This window comes from Peromyscus eremicus, chromosome 19, assembly GCF_949786415.1.
Source record: "Peromyscus eremicus chromosome 19, PerEre_H2_v1, whole genome shotgun sequence".
NCBI classification, from domain to species: Eukaryota; Metazoa; Chordata; class Mammalia; order Rodentia; family Cricetidae; genus Peromyscus; species Peromyscus eremicus.
The window spans coordinates 33,308,392-33,335,396 of NC_081435.1; the positions used below are offsets into that span (position 1 = coordinate 33,308,392).

General features: G+C 43.4%; 1 protein-coding gene across 3 annotated transcripts in view; it reads right to left on the minus strand.

The window, feature by feature from the left end:
- Mcc (MCC regulator of WNT signaling pathway) overlaps nucleotides 1-27,005 on the minus strand; it is a 366,985-nt gene that overhangs the window by 67,401 nt on the left and 272,579 nt on the right. For all 3 annotated transcript variants that reach the window (XM_059246236.1, XM_059246233.1, XM_059246234.1), the window contains 2 exons: nucleotides 17,631-17,773; nucleotides 7,274-7,416 (listed from right to left, as the gene is read on the minus strand). In XM_059246236.1, coding sequence (XP_059102219.1) covers nucleotides 7,274-7,416; nucleotides 17,631-17,773 — 286 coding nt within the window. The remainder of the gene's footprint in view (nucleotides 1-7,273; nucleotides 7,417-17,630; nucleotides 17,774-27,005) is intronic.

Consider the following 27,005-nt stretch of genomic DNA (forward strand, 5'->3'; position numbering starts at 1 on the left):
TGCCTGCAAGGTCCTCTGCCACGGTCACAGGTCCTTGTGCTGGTCTAGAATCATATCCAGTCCAAAGAGTCCTTTCTCAGCACTGATCACCCATGGCAGCTCCAGAGCCCTGCTCAAAAAGTATGTTTGTGTGTGTGTGTGTGTGTGTGTGTGTGTGTGTGTGTGTATTTATACAGACACAAGCTCTATTAAGCAAGCATCAGCAATATAAAATACTTTCTTAGAGCAATCCTACTCCCCACCATGGCTGGAGGAGCCTGGATTTTGTTTGCAGTATAGACTAAACAGGCTTTCAAAGCCTGGTCTGGTTTTAAGGCAAAATATGTCATGAGTTTCAACCAAGGAAAACATAAATCAACCTTAGGAGATGTGGTCTGTTTAGAAAACAAAGAATGCTTATTACAATAAAAGAGGAATTCATAACCTCAACAACAGTGGGAGCTGGTCCTGAGTAAACTTTGAAGATCAGTCCCTTCCCATTCTACTCATTCACATCCATATCTCTTCAGGAGGCTGAAAATTTACTGACCAGTAGCATGTGAGAGAAACACAGCACACTGAAGCAGAGCCTTTCCTGTTTCCAACTGTATTTACCACAAGGAAAAGTCTAGAAAGATTTCTGGTAGCCACTTCAGTTACTCAGCCCTGCTAACATTTATACACAGTTTTATTTTGTTTTTATTGTACGTATACGGATGTTTTGCTTTGCTTGTATGTCTGTGTACCACAGTGCATGCTTGGTACCTGCAGAGGTCAGAAGAGGGTGTTGGATCCCCTCCAAGTGGAGTTACAGATGGTTGTGAGCCAGCATGTGGGTGAAAATCAAACCCAGGTCCTTTAAAAGAACAACAAATGCTCTTAACCTCTGAACCAACTCTCCAGTCCCTTATACCCAGTTCTTAATTGACCAGGTTCTGGTCTCTGGGGAAAAGGTCACCTTGGTAAGGCGTCCACTGAATCAGTGTTCAAAGCCATGCTTAAGACTTGAACCTCAGAGTAACCCTCACTGCAAACCTCCTGGGAGAAATTAAGTTGCTCAAAATAATTAAAAAGAAGAAGATGTGGCAGGCAAGATTCAATCCTGTTACATCAACTAATCAGACTGCAATTGTAGTCCAGCCTAGCACTGCCGTCCTGGGAGCCGGTTTCTCAAAGCTTCCAAGCAAGTTGCAGACTGACCTCATTGCTGAGGGAAGACGGATGACCCAGCCACCCCAGGAAACACGGTTCTCCAGAGTGGCCTCAGGGTTGTAAAGGCTGCCTTTGGAAGAGTCCTCATGCTGGCTCCTGTACCTTGACACTTTCAAAATTTTTTTTTTCCTTTTCTGAAGCCATTAGGCCTCATCACCCAGCCAGCCAGCCAGCCAGCCAGGAAAATCTGACTTTTACATTCAACACATTTCATGGTTGCAGTCATGCCAAAAAGCCAGGTTTCGTGTGTAAAAATTCCTCTTTGGCTGGCCTCCAAAAATGACTCCCACCAAGGAAAACTATCACTGGTCAATCACAGCAGCAAGCAAGGTTTCCTGTGTGAACAGCGATGAATTCCAGGGATGGACCCATCTCCCATTAGACGCAAAAGAGCTCTCCAGATCCTAACCCAGAACAGCCCTCACTAGTCACACAAGGTCAATCTGACCGGAGATGTTGTTTTGAAGCAATGCCTCCAGCGAGGCTTGGTAGTCCCATTACTGAAGCCAGCAGAAGAGTGTGCTGGAGGGAACACCACTCTGACACGTGGGATGCTGTGAGCCTGTGCGTGAATGTGCACACACACACACACACACACACACACACACACACACACACACACACACACACACGTGGCCACACCGGGCGTGGCACGATCTGGCCTGGGAGTGCTGCTCCGCATCCTGAGATCAGCAACATCTCCAGTTACAAATGGAGCACAGTCAGGCCAGGTGCTCGTGATTACACAGCTGCTCCCATAATTCCCCCATCAGCACCGGAGACCTCAAAGGACTGACGGCAGGAAGCTGCAACAGCAACTGCAGGCATTGAACCGTCCAAAGAGGCACGCAGGAGCGGAGCCATCTACAGAGACCCGGTAACAACGAAAGCACCTCTCAGCTTAGACAAGTGGCTTGCCTTCCTCACACTCTTTTATCCTTGGGCCTCCTTCCAAGCTGAGCACCGATCACCAGGGGTGGATGTAAAGACACCGACACCGAGCCTGTGATCTAAGCACATAAGCTGCTATATCCGTCTGCAAATTCCAGTGTGTTACTAGATACAGAAAAAGAGAATTCTACACTGTGATTCCTACCTCGGTTCTGTTGAGTCATCTTTACTTTCAAAACAACTGTGTGACAGGGTTTGAAAGGAAGTAACAGAATTCGCTTTCAACATACTGGGCCGGGGAACGTTCTCCTTTACTCTGTGGCTGGGGTCTAAGCTGAAGTCTAAGTTGCTTGTTTGGTCCTCCGGTCCTAGGACAGTGCTCAAGAGCCATTGTCCAGAAGGGGCAGCCAGGCTCTGACAAGTGGTGTTTGCAAAGAAAAGAAAAGAAAAGAAAAGAAAAGAAAAGAAAAGAAAAGAAAGGAAAGGAAAAGAAAAAAGGGGGTTTTGGACGGGGTAAACATATGACTTACTGTTATTGTTTTTGTGAACTAGCAAAAAAAAAAAAAAAAAAGAAAAAAGAAAAAGAAAAAGAAAAAAAAAGCCATGCAGCAAAGTGCATCTAAAACCCAGCTTAAGAAACCTCTGGGTTCCTAATGCAGGTTCACAAATATAGAAACCATAATGAAATGGATGCTTTTTAATGATTTCCTATAATGGTGTTTATATATGGAAGCTTTTTACCCTATTGAAGCAATTTAATTGGAAAATGGCAAAGGAGTAAGAGGCGGGCAGCCAGTTCCAATCAACAAACAGGCTGACTATACTCTGCGCTGCAGTTTGATGAGCTCTGCCAAGTTGTCCCGTAAGTGCCTGCCTTCTTCGAGGACCCAAAAGAGAACCCTCTCATACCTGATGCCTCCTTAACCTCACCACTCCCATTCAATCCTCAAGTATCCACTCAGCTGCGGCTTCCGGGAAGTTCCCTTGCAGGCCCCCACCTTGGAGGTCCTGACCCCACCACATCCTCCAAAGACACGTGACAATGGATTGTGTTCATTGCTACTCCAATATTTGATGTGTCCTTGGGCATCATTAGATTGGCATACAAGGTCGTCAAAATGCCTGCACTGTTGTGAGACCTGCGTTCTTGTGTGAGACAACGACTGGCAATATGCAAGGGAATAAAAGCGAACAGCCTTTCCCCAGACAGTGCCAGGTGCTAGCAAGGGGGCGACGGCATGAGGAGAGATGCTGCAGACTCGAGAGGGGAACCGGAAATAGAGGAAGCTACACGTGTGTTGTAGCCAGGAGCGCTCCAGGAGAAGAGATGGCTCACTCACACCCCAGAGGGCAGGATCTGGTCAGGCTGGAGGAACTGGAAGAGACGGGGATTGTGAGCAGGGATGGGAGACAAACTGAGAGTAGAGAAGGAGTGTGATGGTAGGAGTTCCAGGTACCAGGGGACCCCCCCGGTGAGGAGTCTGGATGTCAGCCCAGGTTTAAGATATCTGAATGGGGGAGTGCAGCCATCTGACGGCAGAACCTGCCTTTCAGCCCCAGGACCTAAGAGAGCCCACAGTGAGTTTGTAAGATGACTAAAGACTCCTCTGGGTAAGCAGAGAAGGCATGCTGACATTGGTGGAGGCCATGCCCCTTCAGAGCTGGGTACTGCCAGGAACGACTCTGCCGGTACGATTAACATACATTTTCAAGTGAGGTACAGGATGGAAGAAAGAATTTGAGATGGATGATGAGGGGAAATGGAGATGCCTCACCGTGCAGACAGACAGCTGCGAGCTCCTGCCTTGGGGAATCAGTACGACAGATGCTATGTCATGTCAGGCGCTCTGAGACGTCCCCCAGGAGCGAAGCCCACTGAAGGAGGTTTGTGCCTGCATTTCCCAAACTTAATTATGTGACTCTGTCAGACGATGGGTCATCTATTAATTTCATAAAATACAATTTGAGAGAAACAAATGTAGAGGTGAGTGTAGGGCTGGTCCTCTGCAGTTACAGAGACACCGTCGGCTGTCTGAATTTGTTTGGCTGCCTATGGCTGGAGTTGGAGTGCAGAATAAGAGGCTGCTGAGTCTAGACAATTGCAATGCTGATATCAACTTAGCGATGTGAGACTTTTGCCGAAGGGCTGGCCGGTAGCAGATGGCTGTGTGTGCGTTACAACGTCAAGGCTGGACCTTGGGTTCAGATGTATTTGCGGGAGACAGCCAGAGCGCAAAGCAAAGACCTGAACCCAGACTTCAGACTTTATCTTCCAACTACTAAGCCTAAAGCAGTCTCGTCATTCTTGTGCACACTGTTGTGTATCTTGTCTCATTTAGAGCACACCTCTCAATGACTGATGCAGCTAAATCCATCTTATGTGGCCTTCTCATCATGTCAGACTGCTGACCACTAATTCCCCATCAGATCTTACCTCCACGATACACCTTACCAACATCTTTGACAGACAGGCCAATGGCTTCATCATTCATTCCAACAGGCTCTTTTAACACTTGCCCACAAGCCAGGCCCTAGACTAGGAGATGAAACACCATACAACTACCTAACAGAGGTTAGTGGAATAGTCAGGCGAATAACAATATGATCTATGATTTCAATATTCTATAAGAAGGAAAAAATACTGCATCAAGAAAGTCAGCACAGGCACTCATACCCTCTGAGTTTTCTGAGAATGTTCATTTACTCTGAAACTAATGAAAAGGAGCACCCCTGCCTCAGCCTCCTGCTGAGTGCTGCTGGCAGCTGGGGCCCCAAAGGTTCAGGCTCCAGCTGACTTGACTTATGTAAACATCCACTTCTGCTGTGTTGGTCACAACTTGATGTCTCCTTAAAAGTTTTCTGCACCCCAGATACTCTGCTTGACTTCTTAATCTCAATATCTCCTGTATTCTTAAGTATCTCTAACTCGGGTATCTCAAGATACCTCCAATTCATGCCCAACAAAAGGCAAATGATCTCCACCTGTTTCTATCATTTCCTCCTGCAAAATAGAAAAAAAAAATCTAAGAATAAGTCACTTGGTCCTTCCCATCATGTTCCAACATTGATGAATGGCTTCACCACCCACACACTGTGCACACCAGAATCTTATGAGACATCCACATTCATGTCTCTGTTTTTATCCTGCTTCTAGTTTGTGGTAGTCTGAAAGAAAATGGTCCCCAAAGGGAGTGGCACTATTAGGAGATGTGTCCTTGTTGGAGTAGGTGTGGTCTTGTTGGAGGAAGTGTGTCACTGTGGAGGTGGGTTTTGAGGTCTCATATATGCTTAAACCACACCCAGTCAGTTCACTTCCTGTTGCCTGCAAGTCAAAATGTAGGACACTTGGCTACTTTTCCAGTTCCATGGCTGCCAGCACACCACCAGGTCCTTCCATGATGATAATGGACTGAACCTCTCAACTGTATACCACCGAATTAAATGTTTTCCTTTGTAAGAATTGCTGTGGTCATAGTATCTCTTCACAGCAATAGAAACCCTAAGACACAGTTCTTGAGCAATTTTTTCCTAATTCTTACCTTTTCTATACCCATCTTCTTTTTTACATCTCAACTGTCAGTATATAATTCCTAGCAACAATTTGGCTTGCCTAGACTTTCCTAATGGTTTCTTTTTGTTTGCTTGTTTGGTTTGGTTTGGTTTGGTCTGGTTTTGGTTTTTTGAGACAGGGTTTCTCTGTGTACCTTTGGAGCCCTTTCTGGAACTTGCTCTGTAGCCCAGGCTGGCCTCGAACTCACAGACATCTGCCTGCCTTTCTAATGATTTCTTAACTAGTTTCTCCAACACTCTCTTGATCTATGGATTTGCTTTCCACACTATGGAGTGATTTACAATGCAATTGATCATCTCATGTATCCCCACACTGTTAAATCTTTTAGCAGCTTCTTATTCTTTTGAGTAAAGATTTGAACATGTTCTATAAGACTCTGAATGACTGGCTCCTCCCTACCTCTCCAGCCTTCATCTTCGCATCACAATAATTCTTCACCTTCTTGAATATATTCCCCATCCTCACTAAACACCCTCACTTCCTCTTTAACCTGCTTAATTGACCCAGATTCTCCGGATCATAGTTCACATGCTACTTCCTAGAACAAGGACTTCCTAGAACTTTGACTAAATCAAGTTTCTTTGGTATTCTCACCATGATTCATGATGTTATAGCACTTATGTGGATGTATAATTAAACATATGTACAATAGTCAATTAAAAAAAAGTCAATTGCTTTCCAACTCAATTTCTAGTTCCATGAAAACTCAATTTACTTCTCATCCTTCTCCTGGCTCTTCCTCCAACTCTTCACTACCCGTGAACATCTGTCTCCAAAGACATGGAATGTTACACTTTTCTGACTTCACACCCATTGAATCACAGAGCTCATTTTGGCTCAGACAACTTCAAATACTCAACTTCAGTCTGTCTCAAGAATCCAACAGATATTCCAAAGCAAACCAATGATTTACAACATTTCAACTCTGACTTTCATGCTATTTGGCAGGAATAAACAAAGTTCATAAAACAACAATATCACCCTACTGCTTTCCTACTTCGATTTCTAAAAGGCTTTAGAATCTAATTCCAAAACCCAATAATAGGCCATGACCTGCAGTTTAAAATACTGTGCATCAGATATCTCCACTCAGCTATTTCTCTACTAGTTCAAACATAATATTAACTATTTCCCAATTTGTTTCTCAATCAAACTTCTCACCAAGAAATACAATCATCCTCTTAGTCATTTGGATCAATGTGCTGAAGACATTTTAGATTCCTCCTACTTACACCACAGTTGCTAAAACCCTCTTGGCTTCTTCTACTGCAAAGCTCTGCCACTCATTCCATCCTTTCTACTCCCACTCTCCAGCTCTGAAGGAACTGTAACTAGGAACACCACAACAGTCTTTTAACACAGTTTCCTCCTCCTAGAATTTTCAAACCGGAGTGGCACACATTTGAATCATATTCCCATCAAAGAAGAATGCTAACTCAGCTCTCTAGTTCATTGTGGCCAATAGGGTAGTCAACAAAGGATTAAAACAAATGTGTATTCATCTACTCACTAAACTCCTTGAACAATTAAATTTTAACTCAGGCTGCCTTATGTTTCTAAGATTCATTTTGCAACCCAGAAGCCAAAATCCTGCTTGGCAGGAGGCCTGGGAAGACTCACCCATGTCAGCAGTGACCATAGTCGACTGGTTTTCAGGGATGGACACAGAGGTCTGGTCTTGGTCCATGCTTCTGGAGTCCTCGTTGACCTCTTGTTGACTCTGGCTGAGCTCTGACCGCAGTTCTGAGTATTCATCTTCCTCCCTGCAAAAAAGGAGTCAGCCACCATTGAGAGAGGATGTACAGTAAGTCCTTGGAAAATGTACTTTGTAAGGAAGAAACAAGACATTCCAAAAGAAAACAGTTTTCTTATCCAGGTGGCAGGCACTGGGATTCCTTTCAGACCACACAGATGGTCATATCTAAAACGATATCGTATGTGAAACTTCAATGTTTCTTGTACATCCACAGTTATGTGCACCCACAGTTATGTCCAACAACAAGACTTATGCATCAGCCTATGAGAAACATTTCACTTCAAGGATTTCCTGAAGAGGTTAGAACTCTTCATCCCCCTGAAATTATGGGGTAATAAAGAACAAAGTCTACTAACATTGAGGCTATAGTGAATAAAACAATGAAGAATATGATAAACTGGAAATTACGCACCCTCAAATGGAGGGTCCCAATGAGGACTTCTTTTCTAGAACTTGACATAGGGATGTGATAAGTTGGAGCTACTGAGAAGCTTCCTATGTCTTTTGCTTCTCCTGTGCCTTTACAGGTTTGCTGCTTCCATCTTTCTCTAGTATTTGGCATGGTATGAATTGGTGTGGAGAGATCCCCACTGCCTATAATGTAGTGTGTTTATCCATGGAAACATCCCATTCTACTGAGCATTTTTACCTGTGGATTATTATGAAGATGATTTCTTCCTAAGCTGTACTGTCTAATTGATAATAATAATTTTAGTTTAAACAGAGTTTTGATGATAAAAAGTGAAACAAGTGTCACACAGCTAGAACACATGAATTTCTATTGAGTAGCTGTATAGACTGTAGTTTACATTAATGCTTAAGAAAAACAATTGAGCCCCAGTAGCCCAGCTAGTTTAAATTCTTTTAATTTTTTTTTTTTTTTTTGGTTTTTCAAGACAGGGTTTCTCTGTGTAGCTTTGGCACCTTCCCTGGAACTCACTGTGTAGCCCAGGCTGGCCTCAAACTCAGAGATCTGCCTCCCGAGTGCTGGTATTAAAGGTGTGTGCCACCACCACACCGTAATTCTTTTAGTCTTAATGTTGGGAGATGTGTTCACAGGTTGTGGAGTGCATCATAGCTGAAACAAAGCTTTGAAAATAACTTAAATTTAGACTATGATGTTTTTGATAAATAGCTTTGAGGTGGAAAACCCAAGAAGATAATCTAAAGTTTCAGAAAGGCACATAGTTGAGTGACGAACTCTTTAAGGTCAAGGAACAAGAACAAAGTAGCCCAATTATCATTGCTGACATACTTTCCTTGCTAGGACTGGTTGATAACCAAAGGTGATGATTAATTCTTTGTATTCATTTTTGCCCTCAATCTCCTGATATAAAAAACTATTGATGAGTGGGTATGCACCCTAAAGATTTAAAGTAGAGCTGACTGATTGTTTTTCATGTATAAAAGTTTAGGTTTGTGATTCCTTTAAGATTCCTGATAAGATTACCTTTCAAGATAAGTAATAAAGTGATTGGTTCTTTCTTTGTAACTGCAAATTGCAGCCTGCCAGTAAAAGAGTATCTTGCTTGCTTACACTGTTAATCTACAACAAGTTGCTTGGGTATGAATGTATGTGGGTTCTTGGAACAACTTGTTTTTCACCTGTAATACGTAAAATGTTTAATCATGTAAAAGATGTGGAAAACATGCTTTTTTTTAAAACTGGTATTCATTGTAATCATTCACTTGAACAATAGAATGTAACCACAATGTAACTTTTGCATTACTTGAAAGATTTTGTTGGGGTATGTAAGCTGTAAGGGAAAGAATAAAAAGCAGGAGAAGGAAAACATCAAGAGAGACAGAAGGGACATTTCTGGATAGAGATAAGAAAAGAGAATATAGAATACGGAAGAAAAATAAGAGAGAAATCAAGAGACTGCGTGTCTTTCCCCCTTACTCCCTCAGATAAAAAAGTCACAGTAGCCAACTCCATGAATTTCCCTTTGAGCCCTGCACTGCTGGAGGCTGACCTGCCCCTCCTCACCAGGCAGTGGTAGAGAAGGATGCATTGAAGGAGAAATTCCATCCAGTACCCTTCTCCCTTGATTTTCAACTTGCGTTTACAGATGGAAGACCACACTGAAACATGGCTGCTTCACTCCCGTGTGTTCACCCTACCTCGTCTAGCCCTTCCTGGTTAGTCAACCTCTGAGTTATGCTATTAGCAAACAGGAAAGCTTCTAAATGGAATGCCCATCTCCAAGCGCCTGCCTCCTCAGCCCCTCCATATACCATCACCACATACACCACACATGCCAAACCCAGACATAGAGCAAAGAACAGAACTCTCTTGGAAGCACCTATTTTGCAAGTCAACCCAAAGAGTACATCATCAGGGGATTTCGCTGTGGGTATAGAAAGCTCACTAGTATCTAGTGAGGGAGAAGTCATCAATGAAGAAAGCTTAGAAGAGAAGAAATTCTCCTGCCTACCACTCAGTTTAAGCTGTCAGCAATCAGTGAGGGAATGGAGGGCACAAAGTCTACAGTCCTGGGTTTTGAGTAGACCAAGATAGCGAGAGGCTTGGGAAAGAGGCAACTGGGGAGATACATCTACATATCAGATAAGTGTGAATATCTCTCTGAAGTTCTTTGGTGTCTTAAAAAAAAGCATTTTTTTTTCTTAAGGGATTTATCTGTTTCATAAATAACCTCTGCTGTATAAGGGGTATATGAAAACAACTCAGGAAACTAGAAAGACTTTTCAACAGTCAGCTGCAAAACCCCTGGCTTTATAAAATATGGATTAGAATGGGAGTAAAAGTAAAAATAAATACAGGTTAATAAGCTATGATTGTTAATTATTTAGACATCAACAAAACTCACCAATAATTAGGTGTAGGCAAGAAAACAATTAAGGGTTCCTTCTTATCAGTCACCTTTGCTCTAGAGGTTAATTGTTTGTGAGCTGATCATCAGCTCTTCTTTTAGTCAGCATTTAAAATTGGCCTGGCAGAGCCTGAACACATAGTTCCTGCCAGATCTGCTTTATAGCAAATTACTTCCCGGGATTAGTAGGAATAACTTCATAAAGGAGTGGGTAAGGAGAGGGTGTGAGAAAGAAAACATGAGGATGGAAATATCCCCTCTGGGGTGAGTGGGAAGGAGAATGATATCATATTTGGAATGTCACCTGGGACTGGAGGGTTTTCATGTCATAAAATGCAAACTAAGGATTCCATTCAAGTCATTGGAACACCAAGATGAACCCGGAGCTCACCAGCAAATGCAGCAATCAGGTATGTTAGTGACCACATCCAGTTTTTCTTTTTCTTTTCTTTTCTTTTTTTTTCAAAAATGGTGCTGGGATCCAAAGTCAGTCATCAGGATTGCACAGCAAGTGCTTTTACCCACTAGGCTACCTTCCTGCCCCTATACAGTAATCCTTAATCTTGTGGCAGATTATTTCTTTGAGGTAGAGATGTCTCCTCCTTTAGATCCATTGCTAACTCTAGGGATAAAAAATATGAGCAAATGGCCGGGCGGTGGTGGCGCACGCCTTTAATCCCAGCACTCGGGAGGCAGAGCCAGGTGGATCTCTGTGAGTTCGAGGCCAGCCTGGTCTACCAAGTGAGTTCCAGGAAAGGCGCAAAGCTACACAGAGAAATCCTGTCTCGAAAAACCAAAAAAAAAAAAAAAAAAAAAAAAAGAGCAAATTCCCCAAAGTGACTGGGTTTAGCCACAAAAATGAGTTTAGATAAACTGGTCATCTGTGGAGTGGATGGTTCCTAAAATGGAATTACCAAGTCTCAAGTGTTTGTCCTTGGGGTGTAAAGGATCATGTCACAGGGTTCTAAATGCCCACAGCTCTGTGCACTCAGAAGCATCTGCAAAGTGCTTCAAAAGACTTCGTTTAGACTTGTTATCATCAACACTTACTTCCAGCTGTATCATTAAATAAAACAAAGTCTCCTAGGGCGGTAGGCTCTAGAACATGCACACACAGCTATGGTAGTATTTTATTTGTACTGAAATGTGATTTTAATTGTATGTTAATAAATAAAGTTGCCCGGGGGTCAGAGCTATTAGAGCCATAGCAAAAGCTGGGCGTTGGTGGCGCACGCCTTTAATCCCAGCACTTGGTAGGCAGAGCTAGGTAGATCTCTGTGTGGTCAAGGATACAGCCAGCATTGGAGACACAAGCCTTTAATCTCAATACCAACCATAGAAGACCTGGAGGTCTATACAGACAGGCAGTGACAAAGCAGTAATGTGGTTGGTTTTACAACCAATGAGAAGGCAGAACGAAAGTCTATATAAAGACAAACAGACAGGAAGCAGGTCTCTTTCTGAGAGGTCTCTTGGCTGAAGAGGCTAGCTGCAGCAGGCGGGTAAGGCTCTTAGCTCTGATCTCTTGGCTTTCGTCTTTGCATTAGTTCTGTGTTTCTTATTTAATAAGACGGCTGGTTACATCTACACACAGTCACATGATGATCACCAGTGGCAGAAAAATCACTATGGAAGACACCTAAAGACCAGAAGAACTAGAATCGATATTTTAGAAATAGGATATCTAAAACTTGAGTATGTGGCATGACTTACACATTATGTAACTATGTTGCAGTGCAGCCTAATTCCCTAGTTTAGAACCAATGAAATAATCTTACACTGTGGCCTAAGGACTTGTTTTTTCTTGCTTTTAAAGTGTTGTCTTGCTTCAGGGTAAAATTAGTTAGTCATAAAAGGGAAATGTTGACAAAAGTGTAGTTCTCCTGTGCTCTAGACTTGGAGCTGGAATTTCTAGGCACTCAAGAATGTTGTGAGATATGACATCACAAACTAACTTCATGCACATCCATCACTGCCATGAAGTTGAAACAAATTGGAAGGTGGCCTGGGTGGTTGCTCATTGGCTTTGGTGGCTGTCATTCAGTTGTAGTTATTAAACCCATCCCACTTGATCTGATAGGTTTTCCAGTTTTTTTTTTATTGATTCACATTCTGTCTTTCTTACAATGAAAGGCAGAACTTCCTGAAATGGCTGATGTAGGAAAGAAATGTATTCCTCTGAATTCTCTTAAAAGAATCTATTGCAGGAGGTAGGTGTTGGGGTAAAGTGTGGCTTTCTGGACTTTTGTCTCCTATTTCCCATACAGCAGAGAGGAAGACAAAGCTTGTCTATGAGCTTTCAGGTGAGCAACTGAACAAAACAAATATTCTTCTATAGATACAATATTTATTTATTTATTTATTTATTTATTTATTTATTTATTTATTTATTTATTTTAGTTTTTTGAGACAAAGTTTCTCTGTGTAGCTCTGGCCGTCCTGGAACTAGCTCTGGAGACCAGCCTGGTCTTGAACTCACAGAGATCCACCTACCTCTGAAGGTGTGCACCACCACCGCCCAGAACAATGTTCCATTCTTATCTTAAGATTGGATAAAAGAGCCACAAAGAAGGACTTACAGGTACTTGGCAGGGCTTATGTACAGCACACAGGAAGACATGAGGAGAGAAACAGAATCTTTCTGGGGTTTATTTCACTTTTTAGGCTGTCAATCAATTGCAACAACACATTTTGTGAGGGGTAAAGATAAAGAGGTCTTGGTCCCTGTTTGAGATGCAGCATGTGGTTACCATGTGGGCTGAACGATCAGGAAGGAAAGCGGGGTCCTGGCACAGCCCTGAAATCCTAGAGGTCAGATGACATTGCAGGAGCCAGATCCATCAGACACTGCCTTGCTCCCGAGGGAGGGGCCTCCCGCAGAGAGGTTCAGATGCAAAGATCACTGAGAACATGGATGAGCCATGAGGGTTAGCAGGGAAGGATTGGTATTACAAGAGCTGCTTATGGGAAAGAAAAGATCTCACGTTCAATTTGCTTAGACATCATTCCTTTTCTTTTTTGGATCCAAAGCACACTATGGTCATATTGTTTTTTCATATTTTTGATCCCATTATAAAATCTCCACCAGTCAAACACCTTTTAAAAGGCACTCATAATATGCTGTGAAATGAAAAAGCACATATTATAAAATCGTTGTGTGCTGTGGGGTACTCATATGATCCAGTATGTTTAAAATATTCAACAGAAAATTTTCTGAAGAACATGTACACAAAATGTTCCGTGTTTGTCTTTAGGAGATGAGATTTAGGGTACATCTGGCAGGGATCAGTTAAGAAAACAAACCATACTAAAAGAGTCAAACAGACAGCACTGCTTGCAGGCAGGTCTGTGCTTGCAAAGCTGGTGGAAGAACAATAGAGAAGACAGAGGAGGGTGGGTGGAGGCACCGAGGAGCTGTCAGGTTGGTCACCCCAGCTCTGGTCCCCCAGAAACCAGGCACCTGTTGCTGCTGCTACATACCTGTCTGGAACTTTGTGTCTAGCCAGTCAAGGCAGACCCTTGCGTCTACACTGTATGTCTGCTGCCACTATCATGGCCTAGTGGGAATGATTAATGCCTCTACTTCCTCCCAGACCCTTCATTACCAGACTGAAAACTATCCAGAACACAGCTGGGAAGGGGGTCTGGGAAGTAGGCCCAGGCCCAGAATGCCTTTGATTTGGGAGAAATAGAGAAAGAACAGGGAACAGTACTTGGGCCTGGAGACAGTCGTTACAGTCTACACTCAGGGCTGCTCAGTGAGCATCCAATAAGCCCTCCTGATCAGTTAAATTTCTCAACCACAACAGCACAGCAGCAACCTTCTGTAACTGTCCCTCTGGTCAATGGAATGAGTTCAGCTGCTCCTCAAAATGGGAGACCCACTACCCCATCAGCTATCCTACCTACTGTCAGGGGCCTCCTCGAGCCAACGGCAAACCTGACTAGACATTATCAAACCTAGCCACCAAATTACAAGTTTCACCCATTCACCACATACAAGTAGCAGAAAAATCAAGAGGAGAAACAAAATGCATATATACAAAACCAGAAAAATACGTCAACTTTAGCTATCTTCTCTACTGGTCATGAAGCTGGAGCTGTCATTATTAAAACTTCCTTTTTCTTTCTCCTAGGGAATCTGTTTATTTTGGTTTGACAGCAGCTCACTTAGTTAGATTTAGTTCTTTCTTTCTTTTCCTAAAGATTTATTTATTTATTTTATGTGCACAAGTGTTTTGCCTGCATGTATGTATAGGTCCCTGGTGCCCATGGAGGCCAAAAACAGGTATCAGACTCCCCAGACTGGAGCTACTGGTGCTATGGACCACCATATAGGTTCTAGGAACTGAACTCATGTGCTCTGCAAGAGCAACAAATGCCCTTAACCACCAAGCCACATCTCCAGCCCAGAATCAGTGTTTTAGCTAGTAAAGTATTCCAAAATCTTTTTTCTTAGAAGGCCTATCCCTGTATTAGCTTGTTCTAATCTATTAAACTGCTCACAATTTCTAGGCAATAGACTAGCAAATTCCAGGTTTCAAACACCGTCCTTACTACCTTATGGCATAGTGGCAGCCCTACATCTCCCTCACATGTTACTCTAGCCACTCTATAAGATTATATTATATTATATTATATTATATTATATTATATTATATTATATTATATTATATATTGTACATATATTATATATGTACATATTATATTTGTATTATATATTATACATATTACATATTATATATTAATATTGTCACTATAATATTGTATTACACCTACTTTTTCTTTGTAGTTCAATGGTATTCTAAGAAACATCAAATGCTAGCCTTTTCTGTCAAACAATATAAAACCTATTTAGGACAAGGGATTTAATTCTTCTTATCTCTTCCAGCTTGTAAGACTTTTGTGCAAATCTTTTATCTCTTCCCTTACAGACTTTGATGCAAATGTTTTAATACCCAGTAAAACTTTTGTGCGCCTACCTCTTCCTTCCTTCCTTCATCTCCTTTGCTTTGACTCTTGTAAAACTAGCCAGTGTTGAAAGAGCATGAGGTTGGATCCCAGACAACGGGGAAAAGACAGTTACCACCTGTACTGGAATAAAACCCAAGTGCATATCAGGTCCCACGTGCTCGGGCTTGCCCACCCCGTTTGGGTTCTCACGCATCCCTTTTGTAAAAACAGTTGCCTTGCTGAGCTACTTCTGCTTTGTTCCATGTTCCTTGGTGAGATGCTGACACCAAGATTATTCTTTGTTTCTAAGAGCATGGATACTGCAAAGGGCCATGTGGTTAACTATGGCACCATTACCATATTCTTTAGTAGGTGCATGTTCCCTTAACATAGGTCAACTAGGAGAGCTCCATGTTGCAAGGAAGAAAAGAAAACATTTTTGGTGTGGGTTTTTAGATGCATAACTAAGAAGAGAATTCAAAGTCCTATGAGGATGAAGACATAAACAACCCTTCCACACCTTTTTTTTACTTATTTTTGTGTTTATGAGTGCTCTGCCTACATGTACAACTTTATGCCAGAAGGAGACATCAAATCCCACTATAGATGATTGTGAGCCACCATGTGGTTGCTGGGAATTAAACTCAGGGACCTTTGGAAGAGCTCTTACCTGCTGAACTATCTCTCCAGCCCTCCACTACCTCTGCTTTCCCTTTAAACTTGGGTATCAGAAAAAGGATGCAAACAGATACTGGGGTATGTCACAGCAGTTAAATATTCATCCACGGGGTGTTGTTCCTGAGCTGGGGTTGCCACAGCATGTCAGGGGTAGGGGACAAATACAATCCCTGGAGAGCTGGCGGCGGCAGGGGCCATGCCCTAGCCTCTGGAAGACCCTTTTCTCACTGGCCCATCTAGCACATCTTACAAGCTGGCCCAGAGTCCCCTTGAGGAGGAGCTAGCTCATTTACATAATGGAAACAGGTAGAGTGTTGTATGACATCTGCACAGATGCAATCTTCCTTTAAATCAGAGGCACAAATGCAGGTTTATGGTCAAGCAGCTCACAGAATACAGAAGTGCAACTGTCAGGCCATTACATCCAATTTAAACATCTTGAGATTGAGTTGTTCCCTTGATACGTGTTGTGCTTATTTCACAACTGACTACACCCGTTCACTGTCACCTTCTCAGGATTTTAAAAGTACAACTCATTTTTATGGAAATCACCAATTTGCCAACATTCTCTGTTAGGCTCTTTGAAATCTACTATAAGCATATCTTTGGGCTAAAATCTTTTTTTTTTTTTTTTGCTCATGTACTTCTAACCCACAATCACTCTGTAGACCAGGATACAATTTTAAAACCTTAAGGACCTAAATTAGAATATGAAATTTATTGTGTGGTTCCAAGTCAGTGTAAAATTTTCCATGATTTTGCCCAGAAAACAGATGCCCGTCAGCACCCTCACCAAGAAGCCCCATCATTACTGCGCCTCTCAGAGTTGGAACAAAATACATCCAAAGCATCTTATGAGCCAGAACTTCTCCAGGGAGAATTCGGAGCAGCTGCTCCTGAGATTCTTTCAATTCTGGCTTATGCGAATGATTCCTGAACAAAGCACCCTTTGTTTAGGAACGTAGGTACTAACAGCTTCTCAGCACAGGGATGCTCCCTGTCCACCACCATGAGCTCCTCCTCAGCAAGTATCCCTGAACCACAGGGCAAATGCAGGGAACTGAGCTCTGAGTGTTGTAGATTCGGAAGCCAAATGAACCGATAAGCCAGGGAGGCAGAGTCCCTGACGGGGATCTTCAGAGAAAGAAAACTAGGCAAAAGCGAGTCTCTGGGCTCCAAGCCTTATCTCCGTTCTCTGCTGAACGTAACTGTTCCCCATCAGCACTCTTTTGATGCCTGCTTTTCTCACCAGTAGACTGGTGGGTCAAATCTTTCTTTCTAGTGAAGTGATGGGTCAAGGCTTGCTTTAGGAATCTGCTAAGAGGATGAGTGTCATCGTTGATGTACAGCTCGGGATAAGCTCAAAATATTAACCGATTATCGAGAATCCCATATAACGCTTAGCAGTAAGCCACATCCACGGGTCTCAGAAGCAGTAAGGGAGCACGAAGTCTGGAGCAGATCTGGTAAACAAAGGAGGCTGTAAGGACATCAGACTGCTGTCTCTCTAGGGCAGGGCAGCACCCGCCTAGAACTCGTTAATAAAGCCTTTTACTTGATTGCTGATTCTATACCCTTAGCAATCAACTGAGGATCACAGCTCCCACCCTGTCTACCTGCTGGGGTGGTTTTGAGGATCAGAATCATAAGGGGACAACAGGAATCAGGGGATATGACTGGCACAGTGACTCACAGGCCTGCTTCAACTCCAGCACACCAAGGACAAGCATAGACTAGATGGAGCAGCTGAATGTACCTGATGGTGGTGCCCTGCAGGCGGTCTATCTTCTTATTCAGCTCCGCAATGATGCTGTGGAGTTCCGTGATGCGCTCCTCATAGCGAAGGGTTGTGCGCTCCTGGACATCTTCATGCTCTCTCATGAGGTGTGACTGCTCACACTAGGACCAAGAACACAGGACAGAAGATGGGACACGTGGATGTGTTGACATTTTGCCTTTTGGAGAATGATTCTACATTTTATGGCTTCAAGCTATTGCTCTCAACACTGGAATGCCCCTAATAAGGCACTCACCTGCTCCAACCCCAAACTAACCCTTGAAGGCCCGATGAAAATTTACAGTGCCTTGGGAGGGAGATGCAGGGTTTTGCCTTTCTAATACTCCCTCATTCTGCCTCACCCTCTACAGAGTGCCTGCTGGCTCCTAACCAAGAAACGGACTGTCAGATTCTGCATCTCAGGAAAATTCCCCAGAGTAATGCACCTAAGTTTGCAGAGTGGCTTCATCCACAGTCTCGAAGGCCTGTCCCTTAGTTCCTTCTACCAATTTGCTTCGTTTCCCACAGCATGCTTCAGTTACTTTTCAACCCCAAACACTAAGTGGTGTAATGGGTGTTTCAGTGGGGGTGGGGGGACTCGTGGTTGCTATCCAATATCCTCTTTTTCCAAACTGTAAAGTCCCAGAAGGCGGACACTAGATATTCCATTATTCAGCCCTAGCCACCTCCCCCGCCCTGGTGGCATATGGCCCAGCTCACTGTGGGTGATCTAGAAGTGTTATGAAATGAGTAAATGGCAGTGTGTCACAGCCATGAAGGCTACTTTATAGAAATAATGACAAAAGAGGCCTCGAAGCTTCCCTGTGCCTGTGCACTGATGGAATAAAGAAATCAGTGCATGCCAGGAAAACGCTTTTGCAGAGGGAATTTAAACCATAAGGAACCCGTCCCCGTTATTTCCCTCTACCCTCCTCAATTCCCCTTCGGCAGTAGCAGCTGATCTCATTTACATAACAATAAAACATCCTAGGTGATGGAACAAGTGGTCTAGCTCTGGCCTTGTCTGCTATACTCAGCGGTTATTAATTTCCTGTCCAGCAGGGAAATTTTAATTTCACTTTCAACAAGGTTTTCCGAATGCCAAGAGCCATATGTGCTCTCCAGCCAGCTCTGCAGGTGTGCATTTTCAGGCCTGTGGCCGGGAAAGGGTAAGCCTTCTTACCCACTACCGCAGGTGTGGCCGGGAAAGGGTAAGGCTTCTTACCCACTACCGCGTACATCCTCCCCTTCCCCAAATCTGCTACGTTTCCAATGGTATCACCCCGTGCAGGGACCTGGGACCCTCAGAACTCTGGAAACAAGAATTGGGCAAGCAAGGCTCTTGAATGATCTATCGTAAAACTTCACAGGAGAGTTGCTTTCAGAAGAACACTGATGTGAACTACTGTGTCCAATGATAACCCCAACTCCAAATAACAGCCACTCAAGGTGAAGCCACCTGAGTCAGTGGGTCCAGAAGTAAGAGCAAGGCCACTTCTAAGGGGCTGGAGACATTGCTCAGTGGCTCTGGGTTTAATCCCTAGCACCCAAAAAGCCACGCCTAAGCGGAAGCTTTCCTAAGCAGAACAATCTCCTTTGGTGCGTTGTAGGACTTTCATCCACAATCCACTAATTGTTAGAAGTCAGAGAAGTCCACAACATGTTAGTATATTAAAACCAGCTTTGGTGGCTAAATCAACAGCCCCTGTCTTTCTCTGAAACATCTACATGTAGACTACTGTTCCCTTCGGGTCCCCAGGGGGCATCGTGAGCTCTTGTCGCTGCTCTTTATTCCCACCCCCAGATAGTGCGTGTTATATTCATACACCTGCAGAATACACACTCTTGTGAAGATCACACTGAAATTGACGGCAGGCCAATGCCAGTCTCTGCTTTGGACTCGGCCATGGTTATGCTGGCTCTCAACATCCGGTTAGTTCGCTAGACCCAGTTTTCTGTGCGATGCTTCCCACACAAGCTTAACGAGCATCCATGCCCCCATCCTTCCTCCCTCCCTCCCTCCCTCGTTCCTCCTTTTCTGCAGTCTTTATGGAACAACAGGCTACTACCACCACCTGGGCTGTCCAGAGACTGCAGAACCCCATCAACAATGAAGAGGTTCAGTGCGTAGACGAGGAAAGGGCGGCTAAGTGACTTGAAGGTCAGCAGAAGACAACACAGGCATCCCTGCAGACTGCTCTGGCCCACCCTAAACAAAGATCCTGTGGGGATGGCTGGGTTTAGGAGACACCAGATGGAGAGGGAGAGTATGGCATGTGGTGCTGAACCACCTTTGCCCTGGCTTCCAGCGGAAAAGTCTGCCTGGAGGGGTGTGCAGGAGCGAGAGACTCTGGGGAGCCTGAACTCAGTCAGGGACAGCACTTGCAGCTAACGGGGACAGTCAGGGGGAAACAACCCTTTTAGCTGAGGGTCTAGGTGAGGTTTGTGCACACACACAACACACACACACACACACACACACACACACACACACACACACCCCTCTATGATCTCCTAGTAAGATATTTGATATCGGGGATTGCTTGCTATTACTGCATATCCTGACTGATCAAATCATTTTATACATGGGAAAACAGACCCAATACGAAGTGACTGTTTTATTTACTGTAACCCAGGTAACACGCAAAAACTGCTAAAACCCAAAAAACAAAAAAACGCACCCCCTTAAAAAAAACCCTTCTAACTCTGTTTCAGTCACCTGGTGATATCCATAACCTCCCTCTTCTTCCTCTCCAAGCTTCTTATGGGCACCAACAGACACCAGGAAATACTATGTCTGACAGTACCAAACAAGAGCTAGAAAACCTAGACATCTCCATCCTCACCCCTAACGTGGACAGGAGCACCCAAGTTCCCACAGTGTGTGACACTGGGGAACGCCAGTTTCTGTCGGTAGCTCCAGTTATCTGTCAATCATTCGGGGATTTCCTAGTTAACAGGAGCTAGGAGCAACAAGCGTTTCTCATTACACCTTTACCATCTGGTTGTTACTGTTTTCTTTGCTTCGCCATACACAAATGCCTGCTACATTTCCAATGAAAGAGGGAAGAAATAGCTTGAAACAACGTGCCTCGGCTTTCTTTTCTCGCCATTACTGCAGTAATTGCATCGTGGGTACTCCCTCCTCCCCGTCTAAATTCAATTTCTGACTGAGGCGACCAGCGGAGCCCAGCCAGAAAGCCTGTGGCTGCGGCGCCTGGCCTGCACATTTCTAGAGGTCAATATCACTGGGAGTCTAGATTTTCCCTATAGCTACAGACTTTCAGTTTGTGATTAAACATCCAAGTGTTTTGTTTTTCCTGGATTTTTTTTTAATCTGGCACTTAATACATATCCTGAGCTCATTTCAAGGCCTTAACACTATCATGAGGAGGGAGGAATGAAAACCCCTGTACATACCTGTATCTAGCCATACAAATTGCTGAAGCTGCCTAAGTGAAATAGTGTTTAATATAAACAACAGCGAGGGCCAGCAAGATGGTCCAAAGGGTAAAGGTGCTTGTGGCTAAACCTGAGGATTGGGGTTCCATCCCTGGAAGCCACATGTTGGAAGGAGAAAACCAAGTCCTGCAAGGTGTCCTCTGGTCTCCACAGGTACACTGTGGTATGTGTGTGTACAAACACATACACATATGTAAACGAAACATGGTAAAAGTGAAATTAAAACAAACAAACGCAAACGCATCATTTCAACTGCTGGGAATAAAACCCTTTAGGCACATCTCTGCTAGCGGTACATTCCCAAATCAAGCCTTGAGACAGACCTGTCTGGGAATATGAGGCCTGGTGGAAAGGCCTGTGCAGTGTGGTGATACTGGGGGCTTTACGGTTCTGTTAATGCTCTTCACTGGGTTTTAGCTTATTCCACAGAGGCCACTGATCTTTAATCATCACATTCGTCTCAGCTGTCAAACCTAAGAGCATTATGAACTGGCTTCTTGAAAAATGCAATGCCATCATTAATGGGTTAACCCTCTCAGCCATCCTGGAAAGGGGGTCAGCACCTCTCCCGTTTAAAATATGGCAAGATGCGAGGTTACTTTCTCAGGGTCACACTGGGCTGGTCACAACTAATAGTACTCAGGGTATTCCAATTCTGATTCTAAGCCCTGTCACAGTTCCCCTTAGGGGAAGGGGTGGCGAGGGCAAGCCAGAGAAGGGGAGACAAATTCAAATGCCACGAAGGAGCACAGAGTTGCAGCAGTCACCATGTCACTACAGAATGCTATTCACAAAGAAGAAAGGACAAGGAGCTAACAAAGAAGATGCCTGCAAACTACATCTTCATCTCAGGAAAAAAAAAAAAGCACATGAAAGAAAATACTCTCTCTATTCCATTTCACTGAAGCTACACATTTTCTTTCTTGAACACCTTTGTGTGACAACTCAGGAGGCTTGTTTTCTGAAGGTAGAGAGCTTCAAAACAGGAAGTGCCCCATCCCACTGCTGATGTGAATGTGGGTCCATGTGTAAGTGCGGGCAGATCTGCGCACCTGCTCAGTTTGGAAGTGTAAGGATGTGTCCCTTGTATTATGCTGGCAGCAGTTTGCTGCACAGCAGCAGAAAATTAATACAAGTATTCTGTCTTCTCTTTCTTACTGATATTGGCTTCTTACCCAGCATTTCACTTCCATCCGAGGACAATTTCTAAAATTCCATCTAGGATCGATCTCACAGGCCTAATTTAGCAAACCTACTTTTATTCAACCAATTCCAGTGTTATCGATAATTATTGGACAGATGTTGGATTTCTTCCGGTGATCCCCCAATGCATGTAAACACCACTTATTGTTTACAGTTTTGTTTGATCGTGGCACTATAATGTTTGGAAATGGTAAAACTTCCTCCAGGCCCAGAACAAATTTCACATGCATTTGCTCTTCCAGAAGCTGAGAAAGCTTCAAACAGACATCATTTACCCAGGCATGCAAATGGACATCATTTAACCAGACATGCATCAAGAGCGCACACAGCACTGTCTGCTCATTGCATTTAGCTTTTCTAGAATCAATCCATCTTTGTAAGGGACCAGGAGAGGTAGGCTGACATTTATTTACATTCTCTTTCCTGGATCTTAGGGGTTTTTTTTGTTTATTTTGTTTATTTGTTTGTTTTTTTATAATTTGAAAGGCATCTCTCTAGTGAAGTGTGCACAAGGTAACTTTTAAGACTTGTGTACAAATGCAAATACAAGCTGGCCTTAGACATGATTGGTATCACTGGGGGTAAAAAATGCCATCAAAAGCTATTATGTGAGAAGGCTTAAACACAAATAAGCCCCAAAGGAGCTGAGCAACCTCGGATAAAGCACCATAAAGTTTTCTATTGTCTCTTTACTATCTTCTGAACAAACAGCTTTGTCTTTGCAAACATAGATCCTAATAAATATCATAATGGTCATGCTTTAAGGTCCAAGACTGGAGGGCTTGCCAGCTCAAAGTTGAAATCATGTACAATTTTCTTTAAAAAATAAATAAAAGCTAGAGAGGAGGAAAAAGGCTCCTGCTTGTGTGCGTGTGTGCTCAAGCATACACGCACACATGCACGCTTTCATGCGCGCGCGCGCGCGCACACACACACACACACACACACACACACACACAGTGGGGGTGGGGGAAGAAAAATGGGGGGCATCTCACCAATAATAACCGACCACAGTGATGGCCTTTGGATAAGTACAAGTTAGAAACCACAGTTACTTAATACCATTTTACTGTTATTGAACACAAAAGTAACACTTTCTGTTTAAAAGAACTTGCTCTGATAAGGCCTTTAGAAAGTTCCAACTCACCAAAAATCACAGGAAATACCGTAATGCCATTATTCTTTTGCAATCAAAGAGGTAATCATTTAGGTAAAATTTTCATCTAAGTGCAAAAACCAAAACCAAACAAATGTCATGCAGAGAATCCTGGAGTGAGGAATTAGCACTAGTGGCCTTGCTCAACCGCTCATCTGACCTTGGGTATGGAGCGGTTCATCTGCCTGGCTGGCTGTCAAACATGAAGGCAGCTGACTGAGCATAAGACCAACCCATCTTCCTCCTTCCCCTTCTACACCAGATTTAAGCCACCTGTGATCGTGAGACATGACAGTTCCCTAGAACTTTCCAAGGCCTCCTAGAACGGTGTCTACGACAAAACCAAAAATGTTTTATTCCCCCTAGCTGTAAACTTTTCTTCAACTGTTTCCTTTCTGAATACAAAAGTAATATATAGTGATAGGATACACTTGAAAAATAGCCATGTAAAGCCGGATGTGGTGGCAAAGGCCTGTAATCCCAGGACTTGAGATACTGAGGCAGGAGGATTGCCTCGAGATGGAGAGCCACCTGGGCTATAGCGCTCCACCTGTCTTAGACAAGTAATCCCCCACCCCAATTATAAATAATGCGCCACTGGCATGCTTATTTCCTTGGAGGAGTGAGGAATGTAGCTGGGCTTCGTGTGCGCTAGGCAAGCGGTCCACCTCTGAGGTTCAGCACAGACCGTTTTAACCTTTCAGTTTGAGACAAAGGCTTATTAAGTTGTCCAGCCTAGCCTTGAGGTCTCCCTGTAGCTTAGACAGACACTGAACTTGTAATTCTCCTTCCTCACCCTCCCAAGTAGCTAGGATTACAAAGCTGTACTACCCCAAGCCTGACAAGCTGAAATTTTAAAATTGTTTTTTAAAAATAACCCTGGTAGTTTTTTTTTAAAATGCTTTGAATTACCACATTAAAAAAATAAAGTGAGCATATATTTACACAGCAGTTTAAAAGTTTGAACGTAGTGTCTCTTTGAAAACAAGATACAAGCAGGTAAGAATGAACCAACATCTCTGGTAGATCCGAGTGGTGTCTGTGTTGGCATATCAGAAGCAAGAATGACTCTAATGAATGAAAAATTCCAATAGGTGTTCACAGAAAAAGCCTGACGGCCAACTGGAGAAAACAGGTAAACCCAGGAGGACTGTGCTGATGCCAAGGTGTGAGGTAGGAAAGGCTCATCATAATATACGAAGGACCAAGGCAGTCTCGCCCCTGGGAACTGTAAAGACTGGTTCCCAGGGTTCCCGTCTAGAGTAAGAAAAACCTCAGGGCAGCATCCAAACAGATCGGGATGGAGATGACAGAGGAAAAGAAAAGATCCAGACATAAATGAAACAGACACACAGAACCAGGAAGGTCAAGAAGGGGTGGTCATACGTGCTATGATCCTAAACCGCTTTGAACCCCCATTCCTTAAAAGTTCAAGAAGGGGTGTAGAGATGGCTCAGCAGTTACAAGCATGGACTGCTATTGCGAAAGAGCCCACTTTGGTCCCCAGACCCTACATCAGGAAGCTTGTAACTACCTGTAACTCCAGCCCCAGGGGATCTGACACCCTTTGCTGGCCTGTGTGTGTACATGCACCACACACACACACACACACACACACACACACACACACACACACACACTTAAAATAATAAATCTTTCAAAGTAAGCAAATAAATGAAAATCCAAGGAAAATATGCTTTCACATCACATCAAAGCCAAACCTAGAAAAATATTGAGGTCAAATCCTGTACAAGAAACAAGGCAGGCCAATATTCTTCCCATTAACTATAAAATACACTACACAATGAGTAATGCCCCCCTCCCACACACAGAGAAAAAACAAGTAATAGCTTGTTTTAAAATCACTGAAAGATTTAAGAAACAGGTGTGAGGCATAAATGAACACAATTCACAATCAGAAAAAGTCAGAAATGAGGTGAGAGAGCTCAGCACAGAATGAGAAATAAAAATGCCATTTTAGGAATGGATACTAAGCCAAAAAGCACGGAAGAGGAATAGAAAACAACAGAGACAAAATTCATTAAAAAGGACATACAGAGGTCTTGAGACAATGAAATAACCAAAGATGGGCAAAGAGGAAACAACATTCAAACGATGAAGAAATCTAAGCCAGGAAATAAAACTGATAGTAAGACACGTAATTTATGATAAACTTCCCCAAAATCAAATTGGAGAGATGGCTCAGTTGTTAGGAGCACTGGCTGCTGTGCCAGAGGCCAGGGTTCTGTTCCCAGCACCACACAGCCGCTTACAACCATTCGCAACTCTAGTCCCAGGGGCTCTAACACTGTGCCGGCCACCTCAGGTGCCGGGCATGTACCTGGTGCACATACATACATACATGCAGGCAAAACATCCATACACACAACCAAAAAACATCACTTCCCAATTCAAATATAACCAAAAGAATACACAGCAAACATGAGGTTCTCGAACAAAAAGGATGAAGACTAAATCTAGCAAAACTACAAAAGGAAGGAAAGAAAAAGATGAAAGGAAAGAACCCTGTGAATATCTAGATGAGTGGTTTCTCAGCCTTTCTGATGCTGTGACCCTTTAATGCAGTTCCTTGTGTTGCGGTGACCCCCAACCATAACATTATTTTGTTGCTGCTTCATAACTGTAATTTTGCTACTGTTATGAATTATAATGCAAATATCAGGCAGGCAGCATATCTGATACGAGACCCTTAAGGGGGTCGCAACCCACAGGTTGAGAACCACTGATCTTGATAGAGTAAGAGTTTTGAGAACATAAGGAAGGTGTGTCTCCATCACATGCTGCAGCAGCTTCCCATGCCTGACACAACAAGACATCAGCACCCTCAAGGAGGCCTCAAGTCCAGCAAACTGACTCCCAGAGAACGGGTACATATGTACTGTTATCGGTACTCAAGAACTTTGGGAGAACTATTTCCATGAGTCTACTCAAAGGGATCTAATTATAAATTGGAGGACACTGATATAAAAATCCTGGGGAATATTACCTTCAAATGCCAACATAACTGAAAGAGAAAGCATTTGAAGACTTTCTCAATAACTATGTTAGCTATAGTGGGACTGTTATTCTGTGACTGTTTGTATGTAATGGGGAACAGAGCAAATGAATGATTATGGGACATTCTAACATCCGCCATAGCTGAAACAAGTGGGATTTTAAAACAGGACTTAAGCAAGCACATGGCACAGTTTGAATTTGCAATGGAGGGACGAACATGACCTCCCAAGACATTTTATCTTCCACTTTACACATAATTAAATATATGCACATCCACATTGGTTAATAAAAATAGCTTTCTGATTCTATCCACAAAAGAGGCCCAATATAATAAGCAACCTAGAAGCAACAAGCATCCTGAGTACCCAGACAATGGTCTGGAAATCCTGCCTGCTGGGAAAAACTGTGGCTGTTTCAAGGGTAGCCACTTCTAGCTTTGGGGGATATGAAATGTACTGGAGTGATTGTCTGGAGTGATTGTTTAGTACATGCATAAGACTCATAAGGAATGAATG